Here is a 27983-nt window from a genome sequence, read left to right on the forward strand (position 1 = left end):
ATCTCTGAGTGAGGGGAGCAGGGGCTGCCTCTATCATGAACTCAGTTGACTGCTCTTTGATCACTCTCTCATGATGATGCAGCCTTGCCAGGCCATGGAGGAAGAGGATCCAGGCAGTCCTGACTTAACAAGCTATGGGCAAATGGCAATAATGGAGAACTCCCCCTTTCAGTGGACTAGAGAAAGGGGATGGGGAGAAGAGAGAGGGAGGATGGGACTGGGGGAATTTGAGAGAAGGGGCTTCAGTCGGGATATATAACAACTGTGAAAAAAATAAAAATTATTTTTAAAAGATGGAATGAAAAAGGCTCTTGAATATATTTCTGTGGTGAGAGGCAGAAAGTAGGGGATGAAGGAGAGAGAGAAAAAAAATTCTCAAATTTCATAGAAAAACATACAATGAGATACCACAACACACACCCACTCATACTAAAGACCCATAAGGCCAAATGTTGGTAAAGACATGGAGTCATTGGCACACTCATACAAGGGTGGAGAAGATGTAAAATTGTATAGTCATTTAGAAGACAGTTTAGCATTTCCTTCAAAAGTTAAACATATACTCGTCCTAGGTCTGTAGTCTTATGGGATGAAAGCACCAATCACAAAACCCATATTTGAAAAAGTTCTTAGGAGCTTAATTAAAAGTAGTCAAAAATGGGTCACTCAGATGTACATCAACTAGAGAGCAGATAAAATGTGTTGTTGCATTCAAGTACCCACAAGGGTTGTTAAATGAAAATCGCAGTGCCAAGCAGGCCATACTTCCCTATGAATTATTGCTCAGAGATCCCAACAACAGCATATGCTACTGTCATTACTCTTGATTTCTGTCCTAGTTTGGTTTCTAGTGCTGTGATAAAACACCTCAACCAAAAGCAAACTGGGAAAGAAAAGGTTCGTTCGAGTTACATTTCCCGAATCAGAGTCCATTGTTGAGGGAAGTCAGGACAGGAACTCCAACAGGAACAGAGGTAAGAACCATGGAGGAAAGCTGCTTGCTGGCTTGCTCATCCTGGTTTCTTCGGCCTTGTTTCTTATACAATCCAGGACCATCTGCCCCAGGATGGCACCTCCCCCACAGTGAGCTGGACCTGCCCAAATCAGTCATTAATCAAGAAAATGCTCCAAGATTTGCCTACAGGCCAATCTGATGAAGGCAATTCCTCAGTTGAGTCTCTCTTCCCTGGTACATCTAGGCTTGTGATAAATTGGCAAAAATTAAACAGCACAATTGCTCACTAGAATTAGAGAAAAAAACCTGATAGTGGGTAAAGTGTCAACTGGATGGGAAGACACAACAGACTTTGGTTACGGGGCATGGAGATATCAAGCTACAACTAAACTGAAAACTTCCTCTCTGCTGGCTAGCTTTCATGGTCTGAGAAGGAACTATGCAGTCCCACAGGGGGTGGGAGGTTAATCATCAGTGGTATTCCCCAGCAGCAAACCCCGTGGGCTACAATATCAACTCGCCCAGGCAAGTTGTACCCACTGGTGCGATACTGCCACAGAGGTTATAAGGGTAACCAGCTGTTTGGGGATTGGATTTGAGACCTGATAATTCATGTCTGGTACTGTAAACTTTGTCAAAAGACCAAGGTGTGGGAAGTCACGGATGCAAGGAGGAACCTAGTGCTGTTGTCTTGCTAAATGAACATGTTGTCAGCTGCTCGCTAAACATTTCTGTGTGTGCTCGTGGATTAGAGCTGCTCTCAACCTTGGCCAAAGAAGCTTCTCTGTGCAGTAGTCAGCAGTTAATGCATCTTGCTGGGAATAAGTGACTCCTGAGTACGCAGTCCTAAATGGGACAGTTATGTCAACACTCTATCCCAAAGCTAAGGGAACATTGTGGAAGAAGTTGCAGAAAGAATGTAAGAGCTACAGAATGAGAAAGAGTTCTATGAAATCTGTCTTCTGAACATGGCATGGCCATGGTACTCATGAACTCACTGCAGGTGTGGTTATATTCGAAAGCTCAAACCAATAAGATCAATCAATATTCCAAAGGCAGCACTAATTGGATTCAGTTCATTACAAAAATAGGGGCTGGAAGTACAAGAAGGTGGGGGATGTGTTAAGGTTCCTAGAGTAGTGGGAAGGGAGAATTGAGGAGTAAATATGATCAAAATATGTTGTTTACTTGTATGAAATTCTCAAAGAATAAGCAAGAGGGTTTTTTTTTAATGTGTTGTGTGTATATGCAGAAAGGCACTCTTAACCGAAGGACAGCACCAGTTGAATCTCAGAGACGTTGTACTTAGTGACAGGGCCAGTCACAAATGATTCTTTCCCATAAGACAGCTAGGGCTCTGATGCTTCCAGATTATATGCAGTTTCCAAAATATTCCATCAGAAAGCAGTCAAGTGGTTGCCAGGGAGCAGAGACCAGGCAATGATTATCATAAAGGAGCAAGAAGAAATTTTTTCCACAAGAAAACATTCTCAAACTTGAAGTGAGGGTGCTTACATATATCATGGTTTTATGCATATTTACCAAGATAGTCATACTAATCATTTGATAACAAAGCTTTTCAAAAATAACGCAGCTACTGAAAGTCTAAAAATCCTTTTGGTGCAGTTCCCTCTGCATCTGCAGAAATGAAAACATCACAGAGGCGTGGTGCAGCAGGAGCTCAATAATGGCTTTGGGTTTTTGTGAAAGTATCAGGGGCCAGGCCTCCTGTATTCCCAAGTTCTTCTAAGCACTTTAGCTAATTATGAGAACTTTTTGCAATGGGTAGTAATTAATGCAAAGAATTATCACTCCCATGCTAGCCTATGGGTGATCTTCAATGCAGTGGATGAACCAAGAGGGACTGTGATAACTTGGAAGAGATGGAAGGTAAATTGTTCAGAGGCAAGGGCAGTCTTAGAGTCTGACACAAAGGATCAGTAGCTTGGTGAGAGAGAGAAAATGTTTTATGAGAATACAGAGGTAGATTGAGCACAGTTTGGCCCATTTTTGTAATGGTATACAGAAGAGATAGTTTTATTGGAGCACAAAAAAAAAAAAAACTAGGGAAAGCATACAGCTAAGAAAATAAATTAATGAGCTAGAGGACCAAGCAGAATGTGGGTTCTAGAAAAAGCAGGGAACTGTAAAAGGCAAAGAGGCCCTCAATACAGGCCCTCAGGGAGACAATTTCTTCTGCTGAACATGCCCAGGCCTTCTAATGCCTTATCTACACAACCCACAGTCAAATATCGCCACAGATATGTGTTGTGACCATGCAAGTGACGTCTCACCAAGTCTGTAACAGCCCTTGGAAAAAACACAAACGTTGATGTCAGCAGACAGCAAGGAACTAAAATGGTTCTTGTCACACACACCACCACCACCACCACCACCACCACCACACTGTCTCAGGCTAAAAGCACAAAAGGACATGACCAGATATGCTCCTCACTTAAAAAAAAAAAAAAAAAGTGCCATTCACAATTTGAGGACAGAAATAGATAAGTGAGTGGATTTTTACAACATCAGTCATTGGTAGCAATCTATGGAGACAATAAATATCAAACTTGTTGGTTGTTGGTAACCTTGTTGGCTGATATGGGGATCATTCTGGAAGTTTTAAGACTCATATTTGTATATTACATATTTGTATGTCCTACGTCATGTTTTATGAGAATACAGAGGTAGATTGAGCACAGTTTGGCCCATTTTTGTAATGGTATACAGAAGAAATAGTTTTATTGGAGCACAAAAAAAAAAAAAAAAACATGTCCTACTAAGATTTGGATTCATTAGGCAGTGGCCAGGCTATTAGGAGCATTATCTATTTTACCCAAGGAAAATACATAGGACAATCTTCAAACCAGATTTGCCTCATCACACACCAAATCTGCTGGCATCTTAACACTGAACTTAATGATCACTAACACTGGGAACAATTTTTTGTTGTTTATAAGCTATACCACTTGTGAAAGATTCTTAAATACATAATGATATACATACTCATCTGTGCAGTTATTATATATTCATATATACTGTCCATATTTAGAACAAGTTACCCTTGCATTTCTGAATTCATTAGATCCTCCACCCCAGTCTCACTAGTGGTGGGGGTCACACATCTGCTGCAGTACTCAACTTATAATGGTTTTTTTCTCATGGCATATTGAATATACTAAGACACCAGAGATGTTACTATTCTGGTTATAAGCGACTCATAGATAATGGACTGGGGACCACTGAGAGATGGACATGGCGTTTTAATACCCACTCACTTCTGGTGTGGTCAATATTGTCCCGAGCTCCTGATCCAGATTTAGGATTTGGGAAAGAGTAAAAAGAGGATTGGGAGAAGATGAGGCAATGAAGGGAGGAAGAGATGCAATCCCACCAGGGCACAGAGGAAGATTGGCTGGTATCCACTGGGGCTCACACAAGCACAGTCATAAAGAAATTTATTACATATGTGAAACAACACAGGACCCAGGCTCATACCCATGGTATAAGTGACATGCATGAGTGTTAGTGGGATAAATACATAAAGAGGGATGCATGGATACATGAAATATGGGGTCATCCTTCTTTTCTGAGTGTAGGGGCACCTTAACTTGACTCCAATTCCATGCAGGACACTCCATTATTGGATATAACAAGCTACAGCTCCGTGTGCTTGTTCTCAACGTCCTTCAGCTCCTGGATCTTCAGGGGCAGGGTCTTCATCCAGAACTGCATCCTGTTGGCCTTCAGAGCATTGCCCACAGCAGGCTGGATGTCCAGCTGCAGGTACTGTTCATCCTGGTTGAACACAGGCCAGTGGGGCAAGTCCACACTGTTGGGGTTCCTATGGACACACCCTCACAGAGGGGTGGGGTGAGGATCACTATCAGTTATACTGTCTCCAGACCTGATCCCCGAGTTTGGGTCAATATGGTGGTTGAAACAGGCCAGAAGTGTAAGGACGCAGAAGGATGGTCTCATGACAGAGGCACATTAAAAACTCCCTAGTGTCACTCCATAATGAGGAAGGCCATCTGGGCTGTTTTCTCTTTTCTCTTTGTAGTGGGCTCATATACACAAAACTAGAGCAGTTTGGCCACACACACCCCATATCACTGGAAGATGACTATTGACTGACACTCAAATGGGACCACTGTCTGAGTGGAACCTGCCCCTGAGCCTTAACCTACCTTGTGATAAAGGATCTTATATGCTTAGGAGGCTACCACAAATAGGAGGAGGCCCTGGGGTATTCTGGGAAGATGTCTTCTTACCCGTGACGTGCAAAGTTGGCCCAGTACTTCATTATCCTCCTGCTCAGCAGCTCCTCCTCCTCAGTGAATTCAACTGTAGCCATGAGGAAGACAAAGGGCGTCCAGGATCCAGCCACCCCATGTGGCTGCCACATTGACAATCGCAGCTATACCCTAACTCCAGCACACAGGTTCCGCAGCTGCTGATCCAGTATCTTCCATTTCCACCCTTCCTTTACTTGCCCCGGCCTCTACTTGAATGCACCCCATCCCCGGCTTATTCTTAGTCCAGAGGCCCTTTCTTTTCTCTGGAACAGTTATTGAAGGAAACATCATGGCTTTAATTGGGCCTCTCTGACACCCTGACACCATCCACCATCAGGGTGGGGACAGAGACAGAAAGCCCAGTCTACCCTGGAAAATATTCAGATTCTAATCCTAGTACATCATTTTGAGTGGTGAGATGGCTGTGAGAAGCTCTCCAAGAGCTTCAGTTTCCTCAGTTGCACAGTGAACTCAGACAACCCTCAAGCACTCATCTGGGCCCCCATCCTGCTCATGGAAGAAAAAAGAAGAAGACTCACATTTGCTGCCCCAGAAAGAGGATCCAAAGACAAAGAAAATCTCATCACCATGGTCAGCCTTCACATGGGGTGGCCTGACATCTTTGAGGATGTTGGGCGGATGCTGGAACTCATAGAGGTAGACAGGGGCATGGGAACCTGGGGATGGGAACACAGAGTGACATAGTAGTTTCTTACTTGGACCTGGTCCTGCCTCATCTTGTGTGTAAAATATGTTGGCCTAAAGTTGTCTGGAATCGCATGGCTGAGGATTTGAGGGAGTGTGGATTCCAAGGCTGAAGCATGAGCCTTGGAAAAGGCCTTGGTTAAATCATGACCCTGGCCTTCCCACCTACCTGAGTAGTTTGGGGAAGTTCTAGAACATTGTTACCTCATTTTCCTCATCTGTGCCTGGAAAAGGTGTCACACTCTCTCACTACACAAGATTGAGGGTAACCCCATTTACTGAGTTAAGAGCCCTCAGATGCCTGGCATGAGAGAAGACATAAAGACATAGATGGGGCTTGTATATCAGAGGGTTGTCCTTAGACATCTCCTTGAAATAGTACCTCTTTTTTTTGTAAGTACTAGAGATTAAACGCATGACATCATGCATATGAAGCAAGTGTTCTACCACTAGCTAGAGTCCCAACCCAGAGGCATCTTTGTAGACATAATCACTCTGAGCACGTGCTACTTGCAAGGCAGGGATCACAAACATGAAGTCCTCCATCATCTCCTGGAACTGTACTCGGACAGTCTCGGAGTCTTCAGTATCTCCCAAGTACTCCTCTACCAGTAAGTCAGCAATAGCAGGAGGCAGCATCTAGTTCAGAGGGATCCAGAAAAGCTGTGTTAGGAAAACTTTAGCACTGGGAAGTGGTATACTCGGGTGAAGAGAGGGGGGTCTGAGATGGGAGAAGGTAAAGGGGCAAAGGACAAGCCTTAGGGTAACTCTATTATGAAACAGAAACATACCCCAGTCTTTGCTCAAGTGGCTCCCGGAAATGGCAAATAACTCCCTACAACCTTAAGAGTCTTACCATTTGTGTTTGTGTTCTCTGTAGAACAGCCTGTATGGTCTCTCTGTCCATTTTTCCCCCAGTATCAAGGTTGTTCAAGTACTGAGAAGTGGATGGAAAGTTTTAAGTTGGAAATAAGCTATAACTAGGGCTGTGGAGCTCTGAGCACCCTCTCCCACACTGTGCCCTCCTCAGGTAATATAGGAGTTGTATCTGGGACTCACCTTTGGGACGTCCCAGCTATACTCATCATTGTTGAAACCAATGATGCTAGGGACAGGTCGAAGATCAGCAGAGGCCAACAGCTCCTCAGGATGCCTGGGTAAGAACTCCCCATCCACCACACCAGGCATAAACATAAAAACCTGAAAGGGCATTCAAGGTGAGGGATCAAATTCATGTCCCAGACATTTTCTGATGGCAAATAAGTTAATTTTGCTCTTTGTTAATTCATCTCATGATGCCCATACATATCTCTGGTTTTGCTGAACTTGTATCCATTTCGCATGGACAGCTACAAGGCATCAAGCCTTATACATGAGATAATTGTCTCTGAATGGCAAGGACTTTCTGTTCCACTCCCTACTGGACCCCTTTCCTAGACACTAACACCATGCATTCAAACCTTGGTGATATCCAGAATCTCCTCTTCACTCTTGCCTCTCAGGCAGCCCACTAGGGCCTCTGAGTCCATCTGCTCACATCCTGACAGGTTGGCCACCACCTGTATAGAGCACAAACAGGAGCCTGTTCATCCTTCCAGGCAGGGAGGGAAGGTTTTCTAATCCTCCTAGCTAGCATGGAGACCCCCTAAATCACATGGGGTAAACAGTGTGGAATGCATCAGGACTACAATTGCTCTGCTTTCCCGGTGACATGAGATAGAGGGGAGCTGATGCACTTGCTCCTGTGGTTCTGAACACAATGGGAGCTACTAGGCACAGCTTTCTTCTTCTTCTTTTTATTTTTATTTTTTTTTTAGACAGAGAAAATACTCAGTTTATGCGAGGTGGAGGAGTATGGATCCTGACCCTTGAAACCTTCAGAGGGAAGGGGTGTTGAGATGCCACCATGATTTCTATTGTCTTCCCAGAGCAGAAAGCAAAAGCTCTGAGAGTCAGGGCTGGGGTAGGGTGTTAGGGTTGGGAGAATTGAGGGCACTCACTGTGTTGATGACCTCAGCAGAGTGGGAGGTGAAGCCAGGAAATGTGGCCACCCCACTCTCCATGATGGCACCATGGAAGAGTCCTTGGGACATGGGGGACACAACATGTGAAGACACACTTATGCCACCTGCTGACTCGCCAAAAATGGTGACCCTGTCAGGGTTGCCTCCAAAGTGGGCGATGTTCTGCTGGACCCAGCGTAGGGCAGCCACTTGATCCAGGTAACCCCAGTTGCCTCTGGCATGCTGGTCTCCCGTGCTGAGAAATGGCAGGGACAGAAATCACAGGGCTGTCCCATCTCTACTCAGCCACCAATTCTCTGCCCAGCCTTGGGCTCACCTGAAGTAACCCAGGACACCCAGACGGTACTGGATAGTAACCACCACCACATCCTCAAGGGCTGCCAACTTCGATCCATCATACAAGGAAGCCATACCAATAATCAGTCCACCACCATGGATCCATACCATCACCTGGTAAAATAAAATAATCGATGAGGACATTCCTCTTACACAGACCAAGTATCACCTGGGCTGTCCTCTAGAATGTTCATTGCTTTGGCTCTGAAGCTTCCCACATAGGCAGATACAAGCTGTCATGGTCTAATGAAGATCCAAGTTCCACCAGAAAGAAAAGTTTCTCAATCCTTATTATTCTGCTTCATGTACCAAAGCCTGTTTCCAATACTCTGGGAGCCCCTCTGAGGTAAGAGGGGCTTACCTCTGAGGTAAGACATGTGTCCTTCATAGTACCACATGAAAATGGAGTAAGTGCCCTCTATTCCTAGTGGCCAAACAAATGACTGCATTTTTAGGACTCAGAAGACTCCAAAGCTCCTCTGTGGGAATTTTGAGTGGGGTTTCTGGACGCAAGTCCTGAACTCATTAGGTTACAGACTGGCCTCTCAGCACCTCCCGAGGTTTCTGTCCCCATGGCCATGAGTTAGCTACCCACAGCAGACAAGAAGGCATTCTTTGAACATAACATCAGAGTCTATTTTGAAGCAAAGCCCATACTGATCTTAACCCATCTAGATTTCTTCAGAGGAAATGTCCATCCAGCCCAAGTTGGTCGTGACCTGACACTCACAGGCAGATTGGAGCCCTCAGAGGCATGAGCAGGTGAGTAGATGCTGAGGTAGAGGCAGTCTTCAGACATAGAAAGAAGAGGCGGGGAGCTTTTGAACAGGGACTCAGCTAATTCTCCCATTACAGTAGCATTCTGTGGACACCTGTTGACAATGATAAACAATTAACTATTCCAAGGACTGAGCAGAAGTCAAAGCCAGAAACCGAGTAGACCTGCTTCTAGAAAACCACCTGCTCATCATGATGCACTGGGAATATGAGATCATTTTCTAAAGTCCATCCTGGGGCTGGAGAGATGGCTTGGTGAAGCTGCTCCTCCACAGGACCCAAGTTAGATTCCCCACAACCACTTAACAGCTCAGAACCCTCTGTAACTCTATTCTCAGGGGATCTAAGGAGCACTTTATGCACATTTAGCACAGACATACACGCAGGCAAAAACCTATATACCAAAAATAATAAACAAAGAAACATATGCATACATACATACATACATACATACATAAATCCCCTCTTAGACAGATAAAGGCCACAGGCTCTGGGGAAGCTGTGATGGAGCCAGACCTCCAAGCAGAGGTTTGGAAGCTCTTAGATCCCACTTATTGGGAGGTCAGAAGTTGAAGGCCCTAGGAGTCTCCATGGCAGCCTTTAACCATGAGTTTGGACATTTTTACCATTTCTCCTGTCCCTATTAAGGCCTGAAACAGGAAAGCTGCCTCTATAGAGATGTTGCATAGATGAGGATAAGTTAGTTTCCCACCAGACAGTAGGATCTCCTTCTCGTAAAGTCAGAATGTTCAGGGTTCCTCATCTTTCCAACAGGCCTCCTAATTGTCAGCACATATACTTGTTCCTTGACATATGACATCTGGCCGTGTGGCTTGGGACATTGACAGTGGAGGGTTCAGTCCTTTGGGTACCACTGCTTCACTATTTAGATGTCTTCAGTCTCTGCTATTAAACTCAGGGGCTCTTCAGTTTGAGTGATGGAGTTTAATCTCCCAGAGACACTTCCCCTGGTGGCAGAGACAATGACATAACCTGGATCTCATGACAACTGTATGTACCTCTGCTCCTATCTGCAGTAATCAAGGCTAGCTTGCTAGAGGTACCAAGCACTGAACCCAGAGACTGGCACAGGTTTTTCCATTCTGAATCTCAGCAGGCCCTCTGGAAAATGTATGTGGGGATCCTCCTACTCCACAAAGAAGGGAAACAGGATGTGGGGGTGAGAAGTGGGAGCCACTGCAGCCTGGGCCAGAGCTCAGAACACTAGACCACTCCAGGGCCTGAAGTCCTCTGGGTCTCAGGAGAACTTACATGGCTGGATGAGAAGTCCCATCCCTCACACCACTCCATGGTTCAGGAGGCTCAGGTGGTGCAAACCGCAGAGGTCCTACAGGTGGCTTGGCAAAGGGAATTCCCAGGAAAGTGTGGACTCCCACGTTGATGCCCTCCAAGTGGACAAGGCTACCTTGCACCTGTCCAGAGTATGTGTTCCTGATAGGGCTAGATGAGTCCTGGCCTGTAAGTGAAGAGGTGACATCTGGGTTAGTCAGCTCAAGCAGCCATTTTTGTCGCTCCATCTTTTCCACTCAGCCTCATCAAATGACCCTGGAATGAAAACAAAGGTTTTACACATTTCCCACCTGTCATGCTGTCTTCACTGAGGCACTTTCCAGGTCTAGTCCATTGACCAGATTCACTTAGGAACCATGGGATTGGGGGCCACCATTCAGCCCTATAAGCTTCCAGCATCTATGGCCACCAATGTCACAGTCTCCTTTCCACCAACCCCATGTGAGCCAGTATGGGGTCTAAGGGAGTCACACTGAAAACTGTCTCATCCTCCAGGATCTCAAACTGGAGAGCACAATAAATTACCAGAGGAAAGCATCGCCGATGCTAGGAATGACCTGAGAGGAGCTTTTGCAAGATGTCATCCACCAGAGCATCAAGCTCCAATGATGCTTTGTATTATGGGATGGAAAGATGATACAGTCACCCAGTGGTCCCATTAAACCTAAGCTGTCCAGCTCCTGACATTTAGTGGGATAGATGATGGGCTCATGCTTTAGCTATTGTGTGGTCCGTAAGCAGCTCTGGTCCTGTGTGCCTGAGAGTGCAGAACCATGAGTGAATCCAGCAGATCTCCCTGCCTAGAAGGTACTGGTGACCTCAGAAACAGCATGCAAAAGACCAAGAGTGAGGCCAGTGCCAGCTACTTTATGGGAAGGCCTGGCTGGAAGCCACCAGAGATCACACTAGGAGGATTTGGGGTAAGGGGCTGCGCACACAGACAAACACACACACACACACACACACACACACACCCTGATCACAATGCCTTCCTCACTCAGCTCTGATAAGGACCTGAAAATCATTGACACACCCAAAGCACAAGCTGTTTGCCCTGAAAGCCAAGGCCCAGGTGAGGTTTGTGGGGAAGGGTTCCTCAGTTCAGGGGCAGGCTGTAGGGCTGGGAACTTCTGCGTGCCTTAGTGGCAGCCAGTACCTTATGCAGGGTCCTTTTGAAGAGTACTATGGCAGTACCACATCAGTACCCTTTAGCAGCTATTATCCAAGTCAGTAGCAGCTGTGGTGTCAGCCACACAGAGCAAAAATGTCCCCTCTGTTTTCCTAACCTTTAGATCCAACACAACTGAGAGTCCCTCACACTGGGATGGCTCCCCGGTATTGGGAGTCCTCTGGCATCACTGACCCCTTGTTTTGGTAAAGGGGCTAGTCTGTGGGCTTTAGCATGAAGAGTTTAAGTTAGCCAGAATATAACTCCATTTTGAAATAAAGATTTTTGACTGGGCACTGAATTCAGGTACCAGGAAATATCACAGAATGTACACCTGGCAGAAAACAAAGTTAACTCTCCTAGCAACAGCCTCCAGGAAATATAATAGAATAAATGCTTCATAGAAAATAGAGACAAACTCCCTGGCAATAATCAATGGGAATCGGCTGAGAATCGGGTGGGAAAATTCTCCCCCATGTTTCAGACATGGTTTAGAAAAATAGCTATTGTGATCATATGCCTTAGCCATTGTGATTGTGTGCCTCAGAAAAAGTCACTCCGCCCTGCTAAACCTCACCCAATTCTGTAACGCCAAGGCTTGTGCCCCCCTGCCTGCTGCCATGGAAACCCCCTGATCACAGACTTTCCCTTTAAAAATCCTGTTCACTGAGAGCTCAGAGTCCCACTTCTCTACTGCTGCGCCAGTGAGACTTGGGTCCCGAGTTCGATCGCTCTCGTAATAAAGCTCTCTTGCAATTGCATTGAGTCGTCTCCTGGTGGTCCTTGAGGGTCCCGTGAATCTGGCATAACAAGCTGAGCACTGGAGATGCACATTTCCCAATCTGCCACCACTACCAGCTCCATCCTCCTTGGTACTTTCACTCCTGCAGTCTTGGGTAGCAGCAATTCATCAAGTGTTGGCAGCTTAGGCTTGGGTCCCCCATTCCTCCCTTAGTGGTCTCACCATGCGCAGAGGAGAAGCAGAAGCCCACAGATCACAGTATTCAGTCGTACAGGAAGTCTGTCTGTTAGCATGTTTGCTTTCCAGTCCTGAGTCTGTGCTGCTGTGGGACTGATCTGGAGTTTCGACACAAGGCAGAATATATTAACCTTGCCCCGGCAGGAACTTGAAATCAACACAGTGGGCACAAATGGCACAGTGGGAACAAAGGTAAGACAGGCCAAGGACTGCTATTTGCTGAGAACCAGTGAGCAACAAGTGAGGCAAAGCTGCTTCCCATGCCTGTTCTGCTTTTAGTCTCCTTGGAAGGCACAGCAGGGATTATGAAGCCCTCTCTCCAAACCTGGAGTCCCCATTTTCAGAGTCATTGCAGTCACAGATCTAATGAAGGTACTGGCACTAAGAGGTGGGGGCAGAAAGTTATCACTGGAGAAGCCAGAGAGCTTTGCTGAGTCAGAATGACACAGCTGGAGGGCGGAACTGGAAGAAATGTGATCCAGGTAAACCGGTAAACAGGAACTGCATGAGCATGCCCACCTGAAAACACCCTCCTGCTTTCAGGACTTACTTCCTGAGGCCATGCTCAGGGTCCATCAGCCCCTACAATGGTCTTAGGGTATGTGTGTACCCATCCCTGCTATGCCCTGACTGTTCACTGAAACACTGCAACTCTGCCACCATGGCATTTTCACTTTGCCTCTATACTGTAGCTACCCTGATGACCAGCTTCTAGAGATCCAGTTCACAGTTACTTACCTACATGTGCTGGGGCCTGCTGGCTCTAAAACTGAGGACAGGCTGGGCTCTCGGAGCAGGCTCATGAGCAGGAGTTTCAGAAACAGGCAGCGCCTTGGCAGGCTACATCTGAGAGTACAGAATCGGGGACTCTCACCTAGCCCATTCTGATTCCCTGAAGATAGCATCATGAGGCTCAACCTCAGACAGCCCTTAGTGCCACCTGAGAACTGGCCTTGGCTCTGATTCTCCAGCCCCTAGGGGTCTAAGGAATTCAAAGAACACAGAAAGGCTTGTTCCATGGCAACTTTCTGATCATTTCCCCTGGTATGATATAGCTCCCTCCCCTCCTGCACACTCTGTGGTCTCAGCTCCTGTGTAGGCAAATGCTCTCTCTCTCTCTCCTCAGTTCCCTGGCTGAAGGAACAGCTGAGTCATGGAGGCTGAGAGCTCCTTGGCATCTCCAAGCTCAGAGTCATAGAACCAGTTTCCTTAGTTAACTGGACAGCATGGTAGTCTTCCTAACCCTGGGCTGCTGCACCAAGCTGGAGGAGGGTCCCCAGGCACTCTGCTACTTGCTGCACAGCCGTTCAGAGGCTCTTCTCTGATGATGGCGAAGACCACAGAAAATGTGGAATGCAGAGTCCTGCTAGTGCTTTTGTGGATATGAGGAAATTGTGAGTGTATGTGAGTATATGGGTGTGTCAGTTCGTGTGTGAGTGTGTATGTATGTATAGTATGTGTGTGTGCTGTGTGTGTATGAGTGTGTATGTGCATGGCTGTGTGCGTTGTGAGTGTGTGGTATGTGTGTACATGTTCCTGCATTTGTGTAGCTCAGAGAAGCATCTGAAATGAGACGCCACTCCACACCCATTCAATATAATCACATTTAGGCTCCATAACCAGGAGTGTTGGCAAAAACATGGAGCAACTGATACAATTACACATGGCTAGAGGGGAAGTAAAATGATTACATGGTGATTGGGGAAGGCAATTTCGAGTTTTCTCTGAAAGTTAAACACATTTGTTTTATGACTCAACAATTCCACTCTCAGGATTTCAGCCTGAATAAACAAGTGATGTGATCACACATGGGTCTACTTTGTGTTTTATTTTGTTTTGTTTTATTTTGAGACAGGGTCTCTCTAACAGAGCCCTGGTTGTCTAAAAATTCACTATGTAGACAGAACTGGCCCAAACTCACAGATCCACCTGCCTCTGTCTCCTGGGTGCTGGGATTAAAGGTGTGTGCCACCATGCCCAACTCCAAGTCTTGTTTGAAAATGTACATGACAGCTTGATTAAAATGGCCCAAACCAGAAGTCGCTCAGATGTGCACCAACAGGTAAGGGGGTGACGAGGTGGCGCGTTCACTCACAGTCGAAGGAAAATGCCATTTGAATCCCAAAAGACATCATGCTCTTTGACAGAACCTTTCACACATGACTCTGTTCTGTGACGGGGCAGACAGGTTCTGATGTTTCTGTATGATCTCCACTTCCGAACTTCTTTTTTTTAAGTTGGAAAATAAATATTCTCACACTTGAAGTAGGTGTGGTTCCGTGCCTCATATTTTTATTCCAATTTACTAAGCTATGGAGGTACATGAGTGAACTTGAGTGCATACATATCATTTGATGATAAACATCTACAAAAGTAAGACAATTACTGACACCTAAAAAGTGCCTGCTAACACTCTTGATGAAGTGCCCTGTTTGTCTGCTGAACGCGGTCAGCTTCCTGTGCTCAGAGGCTGGCTAGGGCCTAAGCCCATGCGGAACTTTATCTTTGTCTGCCCTCTGGTGTCCAAGGTGAGCAATGCACGAGTCCTCACTTCATGGTGTCTTCTACTTGGTCTTCAATGCGGTGGATAAAAAAAGGACTTGGAGAACCTGAGAAAATTGGAACTCCAGAAAGACAGTTTCTCAGAGGCAAGAAGCTACCACCATCTCTGGTCTATAAGAAGAAGAGTCTATCTGCTTGATGACAGAGATGTTTTAGGAAAATACATGCAGACAACACCATTGGCACCTTTATAGAAAGGCAACAAAGAGGATTTCTGTTCTGTTTAGAGGACAAATAAAAAACTTAGAGATGACAATAAGGCAAGAATGGAAATAACAGACATGGAGAACCAAGGGGAAAAAAAAGGCTGTCACTGGAGTCAGGAGTGTCCTGGGAATTATAAAAGGAAGAAGAATCCTCGATACATGGATAGATGCTCAGGGAGACAGGGAAGAGCAATCCTCGTGATGGGTATGTCTGGGCCTTCTGACACCCCAACTTCCCTTCAGACACGCACAGTCAAACATCTTCACAGTGTAGTATGATCACACTAGCATGAGCCTCGCAGTGTCTACAGACCTCTAGAATAAGAACAGAAACATCAGTGGGCAATCAGAAATCAAAATGGTTCTTCTGGCCACACACACACTGTCCCAGGCTAGAAGAGATAATGGACTGGTTAGCATTTTGGTTTTGTTTTGTTTTGGTTTTTTTTTTGTTGTTTTGTTGTTGTTGTTTTGTTTTGTTTTTTGCCACTCACTACTTTCGGACAGGGATAGATGGATGGGTAGATGGACATTTACAATGTCCATCATAAGTGACCTTTAATCTACATAAGCTGTTGGAGACATTTCAGTTGCTGGCTAAAATAGAGACTTTTAAGCACTATGTTCTGAAGGTTTCTATGGTTTGTATTTGTATGTTGAAGACCATGTGTATGTTGGGCCTGTCAAGTGGTATCTGCATAATGAGCACTACTGTGTATCTCTCCTACCCAGAAAGACAAAAGGGGAAATCTTTTTTTCTCATGATTTTTTAATTAAATTTTTATTTTGTTAGATTAATTACACTTTATTCTCTTTGTATCCCAGCTGTAGCCCCATCCCTCATTCCCTTCCAATCCCACCCTCCCTCCCTCATTCCTCCCTGCCCCCCTCCAAGTCCACTGATAGGAGAGGACCTCCTCCCCTTCCATCTGACCCTAGCTTATCAGTTCTCATCAGGACTGACTGCAGTGTCCTCCTCTGTGGCCTGGCAAGGCTGCTCCTCCCTCAGGGCGGGGGTGGTCAAAGAGCCAACCACTAAGTTCATGTCAGAGACAGTCCCTGTTCCCCTTACTAGGATACCCACTTGGATACTGAGCTGCCATGGGGTTCTGAGCAGGGGTTCTAGGTTATATCCATGAATGGTCCTTGGTTGGAATATCAGTCTCAGAAAAGGCCCCTGTGCCCTGATATTTGGGTTCTGTTGCTCTCCTTGTGGAGCTCCTGTCCTCTCCATCTTACTAACTCCAAAAGGGGAAATCTTTAAACCAGATAGTTAACCCACACCACAGAGCAAATCTGCTGGCATCTAAATCTTGGTTTCTAACTGCACAGCTCATGACACATACACATATGCATATGTAACATGCTTATATGTTTGGTTTGACAGACAGATAGCTAGATAGTGTCCGTATATGAAATGGAACAGGTTATCTTCAAATTCCTGAGCTCATGAAATCCTCCAGCCTCAGTCTCCCTAGTAGTTGGGACATACATATCTATCACAGCACTAGGCCTACACCTTTCAGTGATTTTGTTATGGCAGATTAGACTTACTAGGAGACCAAAGCTGTTACTACTTGGGTTTTTTATAAGCCATTTACAGACTGAGAAAACTTGGGAACTTGCTAAGAGACGTACATAAGACTGTGATACCTACTCACCTCTATCTCCTCCAAAACTTCAGATTCATATCTGGTACTTGGAGAAGAAGAGGAAAGGGATAGAGAGAAGATGAGGTAAGGAAGGGAGGAAGGAACAGGTCACTAGAAATTAGTGAAGGAAAATTAGCATCCATTGGGCTCGTACATATACATTGTCATGAGGGAAATTATTGAGTGTATGAAGCAAGACAGAACACAGGCAGGCTTGGTACCAGATAACATACATGTTAGCTGAACAGACAGATGAAGAGTGGATGCATGTATATAAAGGTCCTCTGACCTCCACTTGCACACTGTTCCATGTGCCTTTTTCTCAAATAAAATACAATCAAAAATTTAATGAGCATGAGAATGTGGCCCAGGGCTCAGAGCACCCTTAAGTTCCGAGGCCTGAGAACTTCCATTGAGGGGTAGGAGATTCCATCCCTCACACCAGTCCAAGTTTAGGGGACTCGGGAGTGAAAACCACAGCAGTCCTGGAGGTGGCTTGGCAAAGGGCATTACCAGGAAGGTGTGGACACCCACATCAGTACCGCTCAAAGGAAAGAGGTTTCCCTGAACATGTCCCTACCCTGTGTGAGTGGTTGTAATGGGGCTGGCTGAGTCCTGGCCTGTGAGTGTACTCATGACCTCAAAGTTGAGTTTGTTCTATCGGCTGCTGCCATACTGTGTGTGTTGCCACCTTCTTGTTGCCTTTAGGTCACTCTTGTCAAGGAAAATATCTTGTCTGCAAACACTGTTTTCACCCACTGCCAGGCCCGAGCTTATCTAACCAGGCCCACCAAGGGGCCTTTGGACTTGCTGCCACCATTCAGTCTTAGGAGTTAGCAATGGACCACATGTGCTGGGGCTGAAGGAGCAAGTCTGTCTTCCATCATCTTGCCTCTCTTGAGCTACAAAAAGGACTGGGGGACTCACATGTGCATATTTCCCATTCTCTAGAATCTCAAGCTGGAGATGACATCACCCAGGCCAAGAGTGATGTGAGAGGAGCTATGAGAGATCTGCATCCATGGCCAGAACATAAAACCCATCCATGCCATGAGGAGTCTGTGGGATGAGAAGGCAACGCAGTCACAAAATGGTCCCAATAACCTAAGCTGTCTGTCCTGATATTTTAAGATGGACTTACTAGTTCTTTTCATCAGACTGAATACCCTACTGGATGCTATGTAGTCCTTGGGCAATCCCAATCTGAGCCTGAGAATGCAGAGAGATGTCCTCCAAGGCCCTCCTCACACTCCTGGGTTTGTCACCTCCATCGGAATTTACTTCTTTATGTTCTGTAGAGCTGGCAGATCTGGCCTGTTTCCAGTTTGGGGAGGAAGGAATCAGCCAGATGAATCTGTCACTTCCCTCTCCCACCTGATCCATACAAATAAGCATTTGATGCCTCTTGGTGTAGATAGGTCCAGAGCAGTAGCCACCCACAAGGACCAAGGAAGGCTATCAACATCTCTCTAAGCTCAGAGCTTTCCCCTTTCCCTAACGACATGCTGTCTATTCCTGATACCTAACCAGGTGGCATCTCTGTCCATGCAACTCACTGAAAAACTGACGCATGGCACTTGATAGAGCAACAGACAATCTTGCTGATATGATGCTGTTGGGAGACTTTCTTCATTAATGCTCCATCTTCAAGTGAGAATCCTCTTGTAATGATAGGAGGAAGCCGTGCCATGTTGTGAAGTGGCCTGTGTGTGTGTGTGTGTGTGTTATAGAAAAAGCCCAGCTCCAGAAAGGGGGCAAGTTTGTGGCCATTTGTGAAAAATAAGTATACGTGCTCAGTCCTGTAAATCTTGGACATTCACATAAGACTGGACCAACCTGATGGCTCCTGAGAAACCAAGCCTGGGTGTCTCAAAGAGGATGGGACTCAACTCTGCCCTCTAATGGCTGTAAGTGATTCTGAGCCCAAGAGTCAAAGTCAAAGATATTTCTAAACAGGAAGCAGGAATGGATTAGGCTGATGTTTCTGCCTGCCAAGACTCTGGTGGCCGGCCTCCCACAGCCAGGCTGACAGCTCAAAAAGGAGAAAGTCTGGTAGGAAGGAGCTATGGAGTAAAGTAAGTGTGAGTCCTCAGGGTAGATCGGATTCAAGTGACCTAGTGGGAGGTCACCAAGGTCCACAGTAGGATGCCCTGGGGTGAGAGACATCAAGGGCCGTACACACACACACACACAAACACATGCATGCACAGGCACACACATTGAGTAGTCATAGTGCCATCCTGGCTCAACTACTAATAGGACCTACAGGCTGCCTGTTACATCCCCTTCACCTTGGAAGCCAAGCCATGCTTTTGCCCCAGGTTCAGGGGGAATCCAAGGGGAACAAAACACAGGGGCTTTCTAGTGCAGGTGGTGGGTGTGGGGTCTAGGAGTTTCTGGATATCCCTGAGCAAAGAACACTGCTGGGAGCCCTTTTCATTGGCCAGTGATGGAGGGCACATTCAGAACCAAATGCCAGAGGGAAGGTATTATTATCATTATTATCCTATGGTGAGTAACAGGAACAACCACAACCACAACCACAGCCACTCATAGAGAATGAAAATGTCCCAACTCCCATCCACCCTCCCCAACCCAAAAGTTTCTAACCTTCAAGTTCAGCACTCCTCAGAGCTCCTTATGCTGGACTGGATCCTGTGTTGGGTGTCCTCAGAAATGTCTGACGGTCCTAATGCTTCAAGAGGCCATGGCCATCTAGTTGGAAGTTTATTGGGTGGGTACACTATTCCCACAGTCATTTGCCTCCTGCCAGCTCCTTTCCATTGGTGCCTCCTCACCCTCAGTATGGGCCTCTGACTCTACACAACGGTGCAATTCTTCCTGAGGTCCCTGTCCCCTGCAAAAGTTTCGTCCTGCGCTGGGAAGAGGAGAATCAAGAGCCCACATACCACGGCATTCAAGCAGCCAGAAAGTATGTACAGCCACATTATCTTGGTTTGCGTCTGCACTGCCCTTAAGCGTGCTATGTTTCATAGACAGGCAACAGCAAATCAAGGCCTCCTCCAGGAGCCGTTTGGCCTCGGGGCAGCTGTTAGGCTAGGTGCAAGGTGGCTAGGCACAGGGTCTGACTGGCCAGGTTGTTCCTCTGACCAGCAAGCAGGGGATATCTCCTCCAAGGGGACAATGGAGCCCTTTAAAACACAGGGAACCTTTTTCTTAAGCTTCTGGTCACTGTGTTAACTGCCCGACATGACATTCCTAATGTAGGATTTAGGCTGAAGAGTGCAGAGAGCCGTAACTGATACACGCTCAGAACCCTGACAGAGAAGAGAGGAATTTCATTTGGGTGAGGGGAACTGCCTGTGCACAAACAGGAAGTTGAAGGGAGGGGTGCCCTTCATACCCAAAACAAAGAATTTTTCTTTCAGTACTCAGTTTACGGGGTCCACTTTCAGGTATACACTATCTCATCTATTGTAGTTTCTGGTCTGAGAGGCTACGTTGGCCCTTCCCGACTCAAATTCCCGACTCAAACGTAAATATGACACTTTTTAAGGACACCCCTATCCTGTAGGCCTTTCTTCTCCAATGGAAGTCGAGTTTATGATCGCTTATCTACTTAACAAGCACGTAACCAGCGCTGCCGATCCCTGCTGGGGGAAGCCAGCACGTCATTCATAGACCTACGGTTCCACGCTAGCCGGAAAACGAGCTTGAGCATCCGAAAGCCCTTTCAGCCTAGCCTCCTGAAGATGGTATGGGTTCCATCTCAAGAGCCCTTTAGTGCCCTTGTCAAACGGTGTAGGCTTTCTGCGTTTCAGCTCCCAACAGGATCGCACGCCCACGAGCCTCGGAAGATTCTTCTGATGCCCTGGCGAAAGCTACCAGCATTTTCCCGACTCGCATTAGACAGCAGGACAGATACACCGCTTCTTGCTGAATCCCGGGAGCGCGGCATGTCCCTTGCGTGACCCCGTAGCCACACCACGCCCTCCCCTCGTTCCCAGGAAGTGTGCTGTAGGAGCGGAAGTACACACCACCAGGGGGTGGTGGGAACCGCGGTTCCGGGATGGTGGGCGGCGGCGGCGGCGGCGGCGGCGGCGGCGGCGGGGGCAGCGGGCTCCTAGAGAACGCGAACCCCCTCATCTATGAGCGCTCGGGGGAGCGGCCGGTGACAGCGGGCGAGGAAGATGAGCAGGTGCCCGACAGCATCGACGCCCGCGAGATCTTCGATATCCGCCGCTGCTGGGCGCTAGCGGGACGGTGGGGGCTTGGGGTACCGGAAAGAAGTGCCGTGCAGCACGCTGGTGGAGGGGTGTCCCGGTTAGGCATGGCTGCGGAGGTTTTGAGGGGGCCAAAACTTGAGAGTCCCTTTTCCTTCACTTGGCACATCTTATTCGCTCCATTAATGACCCGGAGCACCCACTGACACTAGAGGAACTGAACGTGGTAGAGCAAGTTCGGATTCAGGTGAGTCATCAACACCGTCGGACTGTGGGCCCCTGCTCAAGTAGTCCAAAAAATTCCATTGTCCATCAGAGGCTGGTGTTCTCCGTTCACAAGCACCTAAGAGGATCTTCGGGACGGGTTGGGGGGGTTGTTTTTCCACTTTATGGATGTTAGAGCCCCTAAAAGCTAGGTAACTTGCCCAAATCAATAAAGAGAGGGTCTTTGGGGCTAGGGGCGGCCGTGTGATCTCTATAATCTCCTCTGTCAACCCAGGTTAGCGACCCCGAGAGCACAGTAGCGGTGGCCTTCACACCCACCATCCCACACTGCAGCATGGCCACGCTCATTGGCCTTTCTATCAAAGTCAAGCTTCTGCGATCCCTTCCCCAGCGTTTCAAGGTCAGTTGGAGCCTAAGGTGGGAACAACTACTGAGAAAGGGGACATGAATGGAGACTGGAAGTACCCTGACTCGAAGAGTTGGAACTTCGAGGAAACGCCCAAGTTGGTGTGACAAGAATACTGGAATGACTCCAGAAAACAGTGAGGAGTGTGGCAGAAAGGGCAGCGGGGAGCTGTCGATGGTCTTGATCGAGGCGCTGGCAGGCCTTTAAATCAAAAGCATCTGACAAGGTCCTTGGGTTAGAAGTGGATTGACCGCAGGTGGGCTTGGGGTGGGACGGAAGGGCCAGAATCAAGAGGAGTGGTTGGGAGGAAGGGAAGGGTGATGTCAAAAAAAAAAAAAGGTGAATAAGTGCTCAGGCCCAGGTTGTGTGTCTCACAGATGGATGTGCACATTACACCCGGGACCCATGCCTCGGAGCACGCAGGTTAGTGTGGGCTGGTGGGGAACTTGGTGTATTAGGGCCCCAAACTGTGTGAGGCTTCCCTGTTGCTACAGCAGTGATAGGGCAAGATGAGGGCTAGGAGAATAAGTGAGTAAAATTGCCAGGTACAGCCTCGACCAAAATTGGCCTAACTAAAGTCTCCCGCTTTCCATGACCTTCCCTCCATATTCCCCAAGTACACAGGGACACTGTGTCAGGCTTCAGGAAATACCTGAGGCAGACCTGAGCAATCCCTGGAGGTAAGAGGTATTCCCAGCAAATAAGCTAGTATGGGCACAGGTGATGAGACTAGCCTAATCAAGGCTCAGAGTGCTGGGAAGGTGATAGAGACATTTATTGGTGGAAATCAATAAATCAGCTGAGGCTAGCGGCCTGGCCAGAGTTGCTCTAACCCTGTTCTTCCACCCCCTTTTCCTACATAGTGAACAAACAGCTGGCAGATAAGGAGCGAGTGGCAGCTGCCCTGGAGAATACCCACCTGCTAGAGGTTGTTAACCAGTGTCTGTCATCCCGCTCATGAGCCTGGAGGATAAGCCTGCACACATGTGTCATAGCCTCAGCTCCACCAAGGGCTTGTGGCTTTGTTTTCTTGAATCACTGACAATGAGAAACTTAACTTTTTTTTTTTTCTTTTTGTAATAAACCCTTAATTTATATTCATTTCCCAGAACGCTTTAGTATCTTTCTTTGTGGATTCCTTTGGGGTTGTGGAGTGGAGAGTAATAGTGGGTGGCTATGAGGGGTAGGTCCATGAGGTGCCCTCATCATTTCTGATTCCTCCCAGTGAGGCTGAAAACATGGCTCAGCAGTTAAAAGCACTTACTACTCTTAAGGAAGACCTGGGTTAGATTCCCATGTGGAATCTATAACTTCAGTTCCAGGAAATCCACTGTTCTTGTCTGGCTTCCACAGGCACCAGGAACACTCGTGGTACACATACATACAGGTAAAATACTCATAAAATAAGCAAGCTGAGCATGGTGGTGCACACTTTTAGTCCCAGCACTCAGGCAGATCTATGATTTTGAGGCCAGCCTGGTCTATATAGACAGTTCTGAGACAGCCAAGGCTGTCTATATTAGAGAGATCCTGTCTCAAAAGAATATGTTTTAGCTCTTTCAGTGTTTGAATTACCAAAAATAGCAAATGTGAAAAATAAAAAATTGAGAGAAATATGTCTAGATAGCCAAGCCACCAATGGATTCAACTCAGTAGATTTAGTTAGTTGACCTGGTGTGACATTGACCTTTGTGTGTTTATAGAACTAAATCTAGAGGTTCCTGCAGAAACATGACCCTTCACTTTAAGGAGCCATGTCTTAGGCAATAGAAGTCTGTTGTCTTCGTTTCTTTCTGTGACAGTGTTTATTTTAGGGCTTATTGTTTCAGAGGGCTGGAGTCCATGATGGCAGAGCAATGACATGGCAACAGGAACAGCTGAGAGCAGGCATCTTAATCCACAAATTGGAGGCAGAGAGAGGAGGACAGTGGGAATACTGTGAGTCTTTTGAAACCTCAAAAGCAACCCCCCAGTGACACACCTCCTCCGTCTAGGCTCCTCCTCCTCCCCAGTCCTACCAACTGGAATACAAGTATTCAAATCTATGAGCCTGTAGGGGGCATTCTCATTCAAACAACCACAACTGTATAACCACAGTTTTTTTTTATCTGGCCCAAAAATGAGCCATTCTGATCTGAGGATGGTAGTGCATACCTGTAATTCCAGCCCTTGGAAGGTGAAGGCAGAAGGGTCGGAAGTTCAAGGCCATCCTCTGCTACATAGTGAATTTAGGGTCTGCTTGATCTACTACATAAGACTATCTTAAAACAAAACTAATATCCAGATTTTTCAGGAAAAGCATTTAGAGTCTTCCCAAAATCTGTGTATTGGGTTTGGTTCTCTAGCTTCTAAGATTTTCTCTCCCCTTCCCACCTGTAATCAATTTTCTATAACTACATGCGTGAAATAACTTCTGAAGCAAATTTTGGGGCTGGATAAATAGCCTGCTGTAAAGAACATGTATTGCTCTTCTAGAAGACCTGAGTTTGGTTCAGAAGCACCTGTAACTCCAGCTCCAGAAGATCCAATGCCCTGTTCTTGCCTCTGTAGGCACTCAAGACACAATGTAGCATATACATACACATGCATATAAATGAAAAATAAATTGGGCTTTGTTTTATTTTGCTTTTTTAGAAGAGGGCAGGAGAAATGACTCAGCAGTTTAAAGCTTGTGTTTTGACCCTGGTCTCTTACTAGCACTACATGGTAGCTCACAGCCCTCCATAACTCCAGTTCCAGGGGATCTGATGCCCTCTTCTGACCTCTGCAGACACCAGGCACTCAGGTGATGTGTGAACATATATGCCAGCAAAATTCATAAAACTAAAAAAAATAAAACCTTTAAAAAGTAGGCTTATTTTGGCCTGCTGCCTTGGAAGCTGTAGTTCATTTTAGTTGGTACTGTTGCTTTTGGGCCTGTGGTGAAATAGCACGTTGGTGGCAGAGGGAAAAGAATTAAGGAGGGGCCAGGGTTCCAGTCTCTACTTCAAGTGCATTCTCCTGGAGACCTCTTACTATACCCAGTCTCTTAAAGTTTCCACTGTTTCCCTGTAGCTCCACCTTGCAGTATAATCCTTTGACACTTGGACCTTAGGAATCTTTTCAGATACAGGCTATAGCGCCCATCCTCCTACATCGTAATGCTGACCTTAAAAAACAAATCCAGGAGAGGTGTTATGGAGAAGTCCCACCGTCTGATGTGTTTCTCTGTCCACTGGAGATTAGTCCAAAGGCCCAAGTGAGCGCAGGTTTGAGGGGTTGGCACAGGGAGGTGGTTTGTGCGTGCTGATTTAGCCTGTTGCTGTGACTTGTTTGCCCAGTGGTGGTGCTGCTTAGTCCCAGGTCACGACAGGTCCCCTTTCTCTCCTGAAAGGATCATGGGGAACCCTTACCATCAGCCCTCCCGGGGTTTGTCTCACCACAACTTCTGAGTGAGAGAAGCTCAGATCTCTAAGATGATAGTCATGTCTGGGGCTTCTGCCTCCTGTTGGCCCCCTGCCCAGAGTGCACTTTGTTATCCAGAGAGACCGTCCGTCTTAGATCTTAGCCAGTTGGAAGCTCTTCCCCAGGACTCCACCTCAGGATTTCCTGCTTCTGTCTTTTTCTCTGATGGGAATGCCCTTCCCTGTTGGAGCCCAGACGTAACTGTGGGCAGTGTCCTCATGGATCATCATCAGGGAGCCTGAGCCTTTTAAGAGCTGTCAAATTGTTTGCTTGTTCGATTGTTTGTTTTGGCTTCTTGAGTCAGGGTCTCCCTATTTGTGTAGCCCAGGTTGGCTCTGAACTCAATGGATAGCCCAGGCTGCCTCAGATCCAGTCCTGAGTACTGGGATTATAGACCGGTGCCACCAAGTCCAGCTCAGCAAATCACCTTGGTCCATGTGTTGCTTTTCTTCCTTGTCTACACTTTGCAGGTGAGGAGTGATCTAGGAGACTATCCTAAAAGCTTCCAGCTACAGATAAAACTACTGTTCCCTTGCCTCCATCCCAGAGACCTAAGCCCATTCCAGACCCCAGCTCCTATCCTCAGAAATGGGGTGACCCACCAGGGTGACTAGGCCCAAAGATCCTTCCCAAACTGTAGGCCTCACCATAGCTGAACCTCAGCTTGGCAAGCTCATCTGAGGTGGCTATGATATCTGTATTCAGCCATGTTCAGGGTAAGAAGGTGCTTTTGAGTCATTCTGCTGGTCTTCCTGGTAGCCAGGCCACTGGGGTGAGAGACATCAAGCCGCTGGCATTTCAGTCCTTTTGACATTCTTGACTCATCTGTGCCTGGCTACTGGTGGTCTGCAGGACACCATCTGTGAATACTGGACCAGCTCCCAAAGAACTTTCTGAAACCTCAGCTGTGCTGTGAAGGCACAGTAGTGGTGGGAGAAGGATAACATTTAAGGTCTCCGAGACCTTCCACCACATATATCTAGCTCTGCTATTTCTGGACTGTGATCCCTCAAGCCTCCGTTACTATATCTACACAATGGGAATAACAAATCACAGCTAACTGAGATGGCCTCAGGGATTAGATGACACATATGAGCACACTCAGCTACACTTCTTTTCTCCCATCATCCTGCCCTTGACAGAAGGGTCTGGCACACAGGTACTTAGCACGGCTCAGTGAAATGAATGAATTGAGTCCCCTTACACTGCATCCCCCTGAAGCAAGAGGGATGCAGTGTAAGGGGGGTTGGGGATGCTGAAGCCCAGCTGTGTTTGTTACTTTTCTCACTGGTGTGACACAATACCTGACAAGAACCAACTGAGGGAAGGAGGGGTTTATTTTGGATTGAGGATATCCTTCATGGTAAGGAAGGCATGGCTTCGGGCAAGTGAGGCAGCTGGTCACATTGCATCCACAACTGGGAAGCAAAGTGAAATGAGTGCCTGTCCTCCACTCACTTTCTCCTTTTTATCGTCTTGGACCCGAATCCATGGAACGACACTACCCGCATTCAAGATGGCTCTTCCTTTCTGAAAACACCTGTAGATGCACCCAGAAGTTTTCATGGCAATTCTAAATACAGTCAAGTTGGCAAAGGAGATTAACCCTCAAACCAACCCAGTTCTCTTTTCAACACCTGAGGCAGAGGGGAGGACCCCAAAGAGATTAGATAATAGAGTTATCTGCATTGTTCATCTCCTGACCTTCCTCAGGACAGAACATTATCCTGAAGACATTGAAGCAGAAGCAAAAGACAGTCCACAGATTTACTCAGCCTGCCCCGTGCAACCAGGGACAGTGAGAATATAAACGTGCCTGCTAAGATAGCAATATATGCCACTGTTGAGCCAAAGGCCTTATCTCCACATTTCATGTTGCATCTCAGAGGTACGGACACATTATCCTTGGTCTACACAGAAGGAAACTGAGGCTCAGCTGGGACAAATTAACAAAAGTGACACTGCTAACAAAGTACAGAGCTGGTTCCAACCTCAGTTTGTTCCTTGTGGGACCAGGTGGCAGGAGGGTAGCAGAAACTGATGTTAAGGTCATGTCCTGATATTGGATCGTGGGGCTTCTGGCCATACCTAGGCTTGTGATGATCATCTCTGGCCTGTTGGCATGGCCACAGGAATACCTGGGGTCTGAGTGGCTCTGTGTGGATGTCGTTGCCTTGGCAAAGAAGATACACTGTTGAGGTCAAAAGCTCAGATTACCAGAGGGGAAGTCAGCCCTGTTTCTCTGTATGGCCCCTTCCAGGAAGGTCTCGGCTATCCTACACCTGTCCTCTGCCAGATGCTCTCCTGGACACCTCAGGGTTCTTTCCAGACATGCCGTATGTGTATGTCGTGGGGGTGTATGTGTCATAAACAGCCAACTAGGGTTCCTGCTGGGAAGTGGTGTGCTGACTCTAGATCCTGTCAGGAAAGGCTGAAGCCCCTGAGCCCCTCTTCCCACCAACCCTTATCCAAAGAACAGAAACCAGCATGGACTTCCCAGGCCTCCAGGATCTCCCCACCACCACCACCACCTTCATGGAAAGAACACATAAGCAGACACCTTGGCTCAGCTTCTGCTTACTTCAAGGGCCTTTAGGACAAGAGGGCCCTGCATCATAAACCTCCTAACCTGTCCCCTAGCCAGTTTCCTCAATTCAAGGCCTTCTTGGGTGTTGCCAAGGAGACTGACGCAGCAGCAGAAAGTCTGGCTCAAGTCTCCATGGCAACATGTTACAGTCTACTAAAGTCCAT

The 27983-nt window shown here is 47.0% G+C and overlaps 2 protein-coding genes across 5 annotated transcripts; one reads left to right on the forward strand and one right to left on the reverse strand.

Annotated features, from left to right (window-relative positions):
* Nucleotides 1-4396: 4396 nt before the first annotated feature.
* LOC110559745 (acylcarnitine hydrolase-like) lies at nt 4397-20884 on the reverse strand. Of its 4 annotated transcripts, none has more exons than XM_021655351.2 (12): nt 19848-20884; nt 10368-10574; nt 9049-9190; nt 8299-8432; nt 7959-8217; nt 7419-7517; nt 7018-7158; nt 6815-6895; nt 6453-6597; nt 5793-5930; nt 5230-5302; nt 4397-4799 (listed from the first exon to the last, which is right to left on the reverse strand). In XM_021655351.2, exons 1-12 carry the CDS (start codon nt 19919-19921, stop codon nt 4613-4615), a joined length of 1680 nt encoding a protein of 559 aa, XP_021511026.1. In that variant the 5' UTR covers nt 19922-20884; the 3' UTR covers nt 4397-4612. The 4 variants fall into 4 exon arrangements, with proteins under 4 accessions (XP_021511026.1, XP_060248117.1, XP_021511025.1 ...); XM_060392134.1 differs by having other exon boundaries at nt 10368-10572; nt 19584-20882; XM_021655350.2 differs by lacking the exon at nt 19848-20884 and adding an exon at nt 12545-12922 and having other exon boundaries at nt 10368-10583.
* An 80-nt stretch (nt 20885-20964) lies between these two features.
* Ciao2b (cytosolic iron-sulfur assembly component 2B) lies at nt 20965-22899 on the forward strand. Its single transcript, XM_021655345.2, has 5 exons — nt 20965-21166; nt 21325-21404; nt 21657-21782; nt 22166-22211; nt 22652-22899. Exons 1-5 carry the CDS (start codon nt 21004-21006, stop codon nt 22747-22749), a joined length of 513 nt encoding a protein of 170 aa, XP_021511020.1. The 5' UTR covers nt 20965-21003; the 3' UTR covers nt 22750-22899.
* Nucleotides 22900-27983: the final 5084 nt, after the last annotated feature.

Source organism: Meriones unguiculatus, chromosome 10 (genome assembly GCF_030254825.1).
Source record: "Meriones unguiculatus strain TT.TT164.6M chromosome 10, Bangor_MerUng_6.1, whole genome shotgun sequence".
Lineage (NCBI taxonomy): Eukaryota > Metazoa > Chordata > Mammalia > Rodentia > Muridae > Meriones > Meriones unguiculatus.

Excerpts from the sequence above, each read along its gene's own strand:
- LOC110559745 (XM_021655351.2), bottom strand. The coding sequence starts at position 19,921 with ATGTGGCTGTACATACTTTCTGGCTGCTTGAATGCCGTGGTATGTGGG. Across the intron at positions 6,896-7,017 it reads ATAGCTGGGACGTCCCAAAG|TACTTGAACAACCTTGATAC; the intron begins GTGAGTCCCAGA and ends TCCACTTCTCAG. Across the intron at positions 6,598-6,814 it reads AGAGAACACAAACACAAATG|ATGCTGCCTCCTGCTATTGC; the intron begins GTAAGACTCTTA and ends CCTCTGAACTAG.
- Ciao2b (XM_021655345.2), top strand. The coding sequence starts at position 21,004 with ATGGTGGGCGGCGGCGGCGGCGGCGGCGGCGGCGGCGGCGGGGGCAGC. Across the intron at positions 21,167-21,324 it reads CGACGCCCGCGAGATCTTCG|ATCTTATTCGCTCCATTAAT; the intron begins ATATCCGCCGCT and ends TTCACTTGGCAC. Across the intron at positions 21,783-22,165 it reads CCCTTCCCCAGCGTTTCAAG|ATGGATGTGCACATTACACC; the intron begins GTCAGTTGGAGC and ends TGTGTCTCACAG.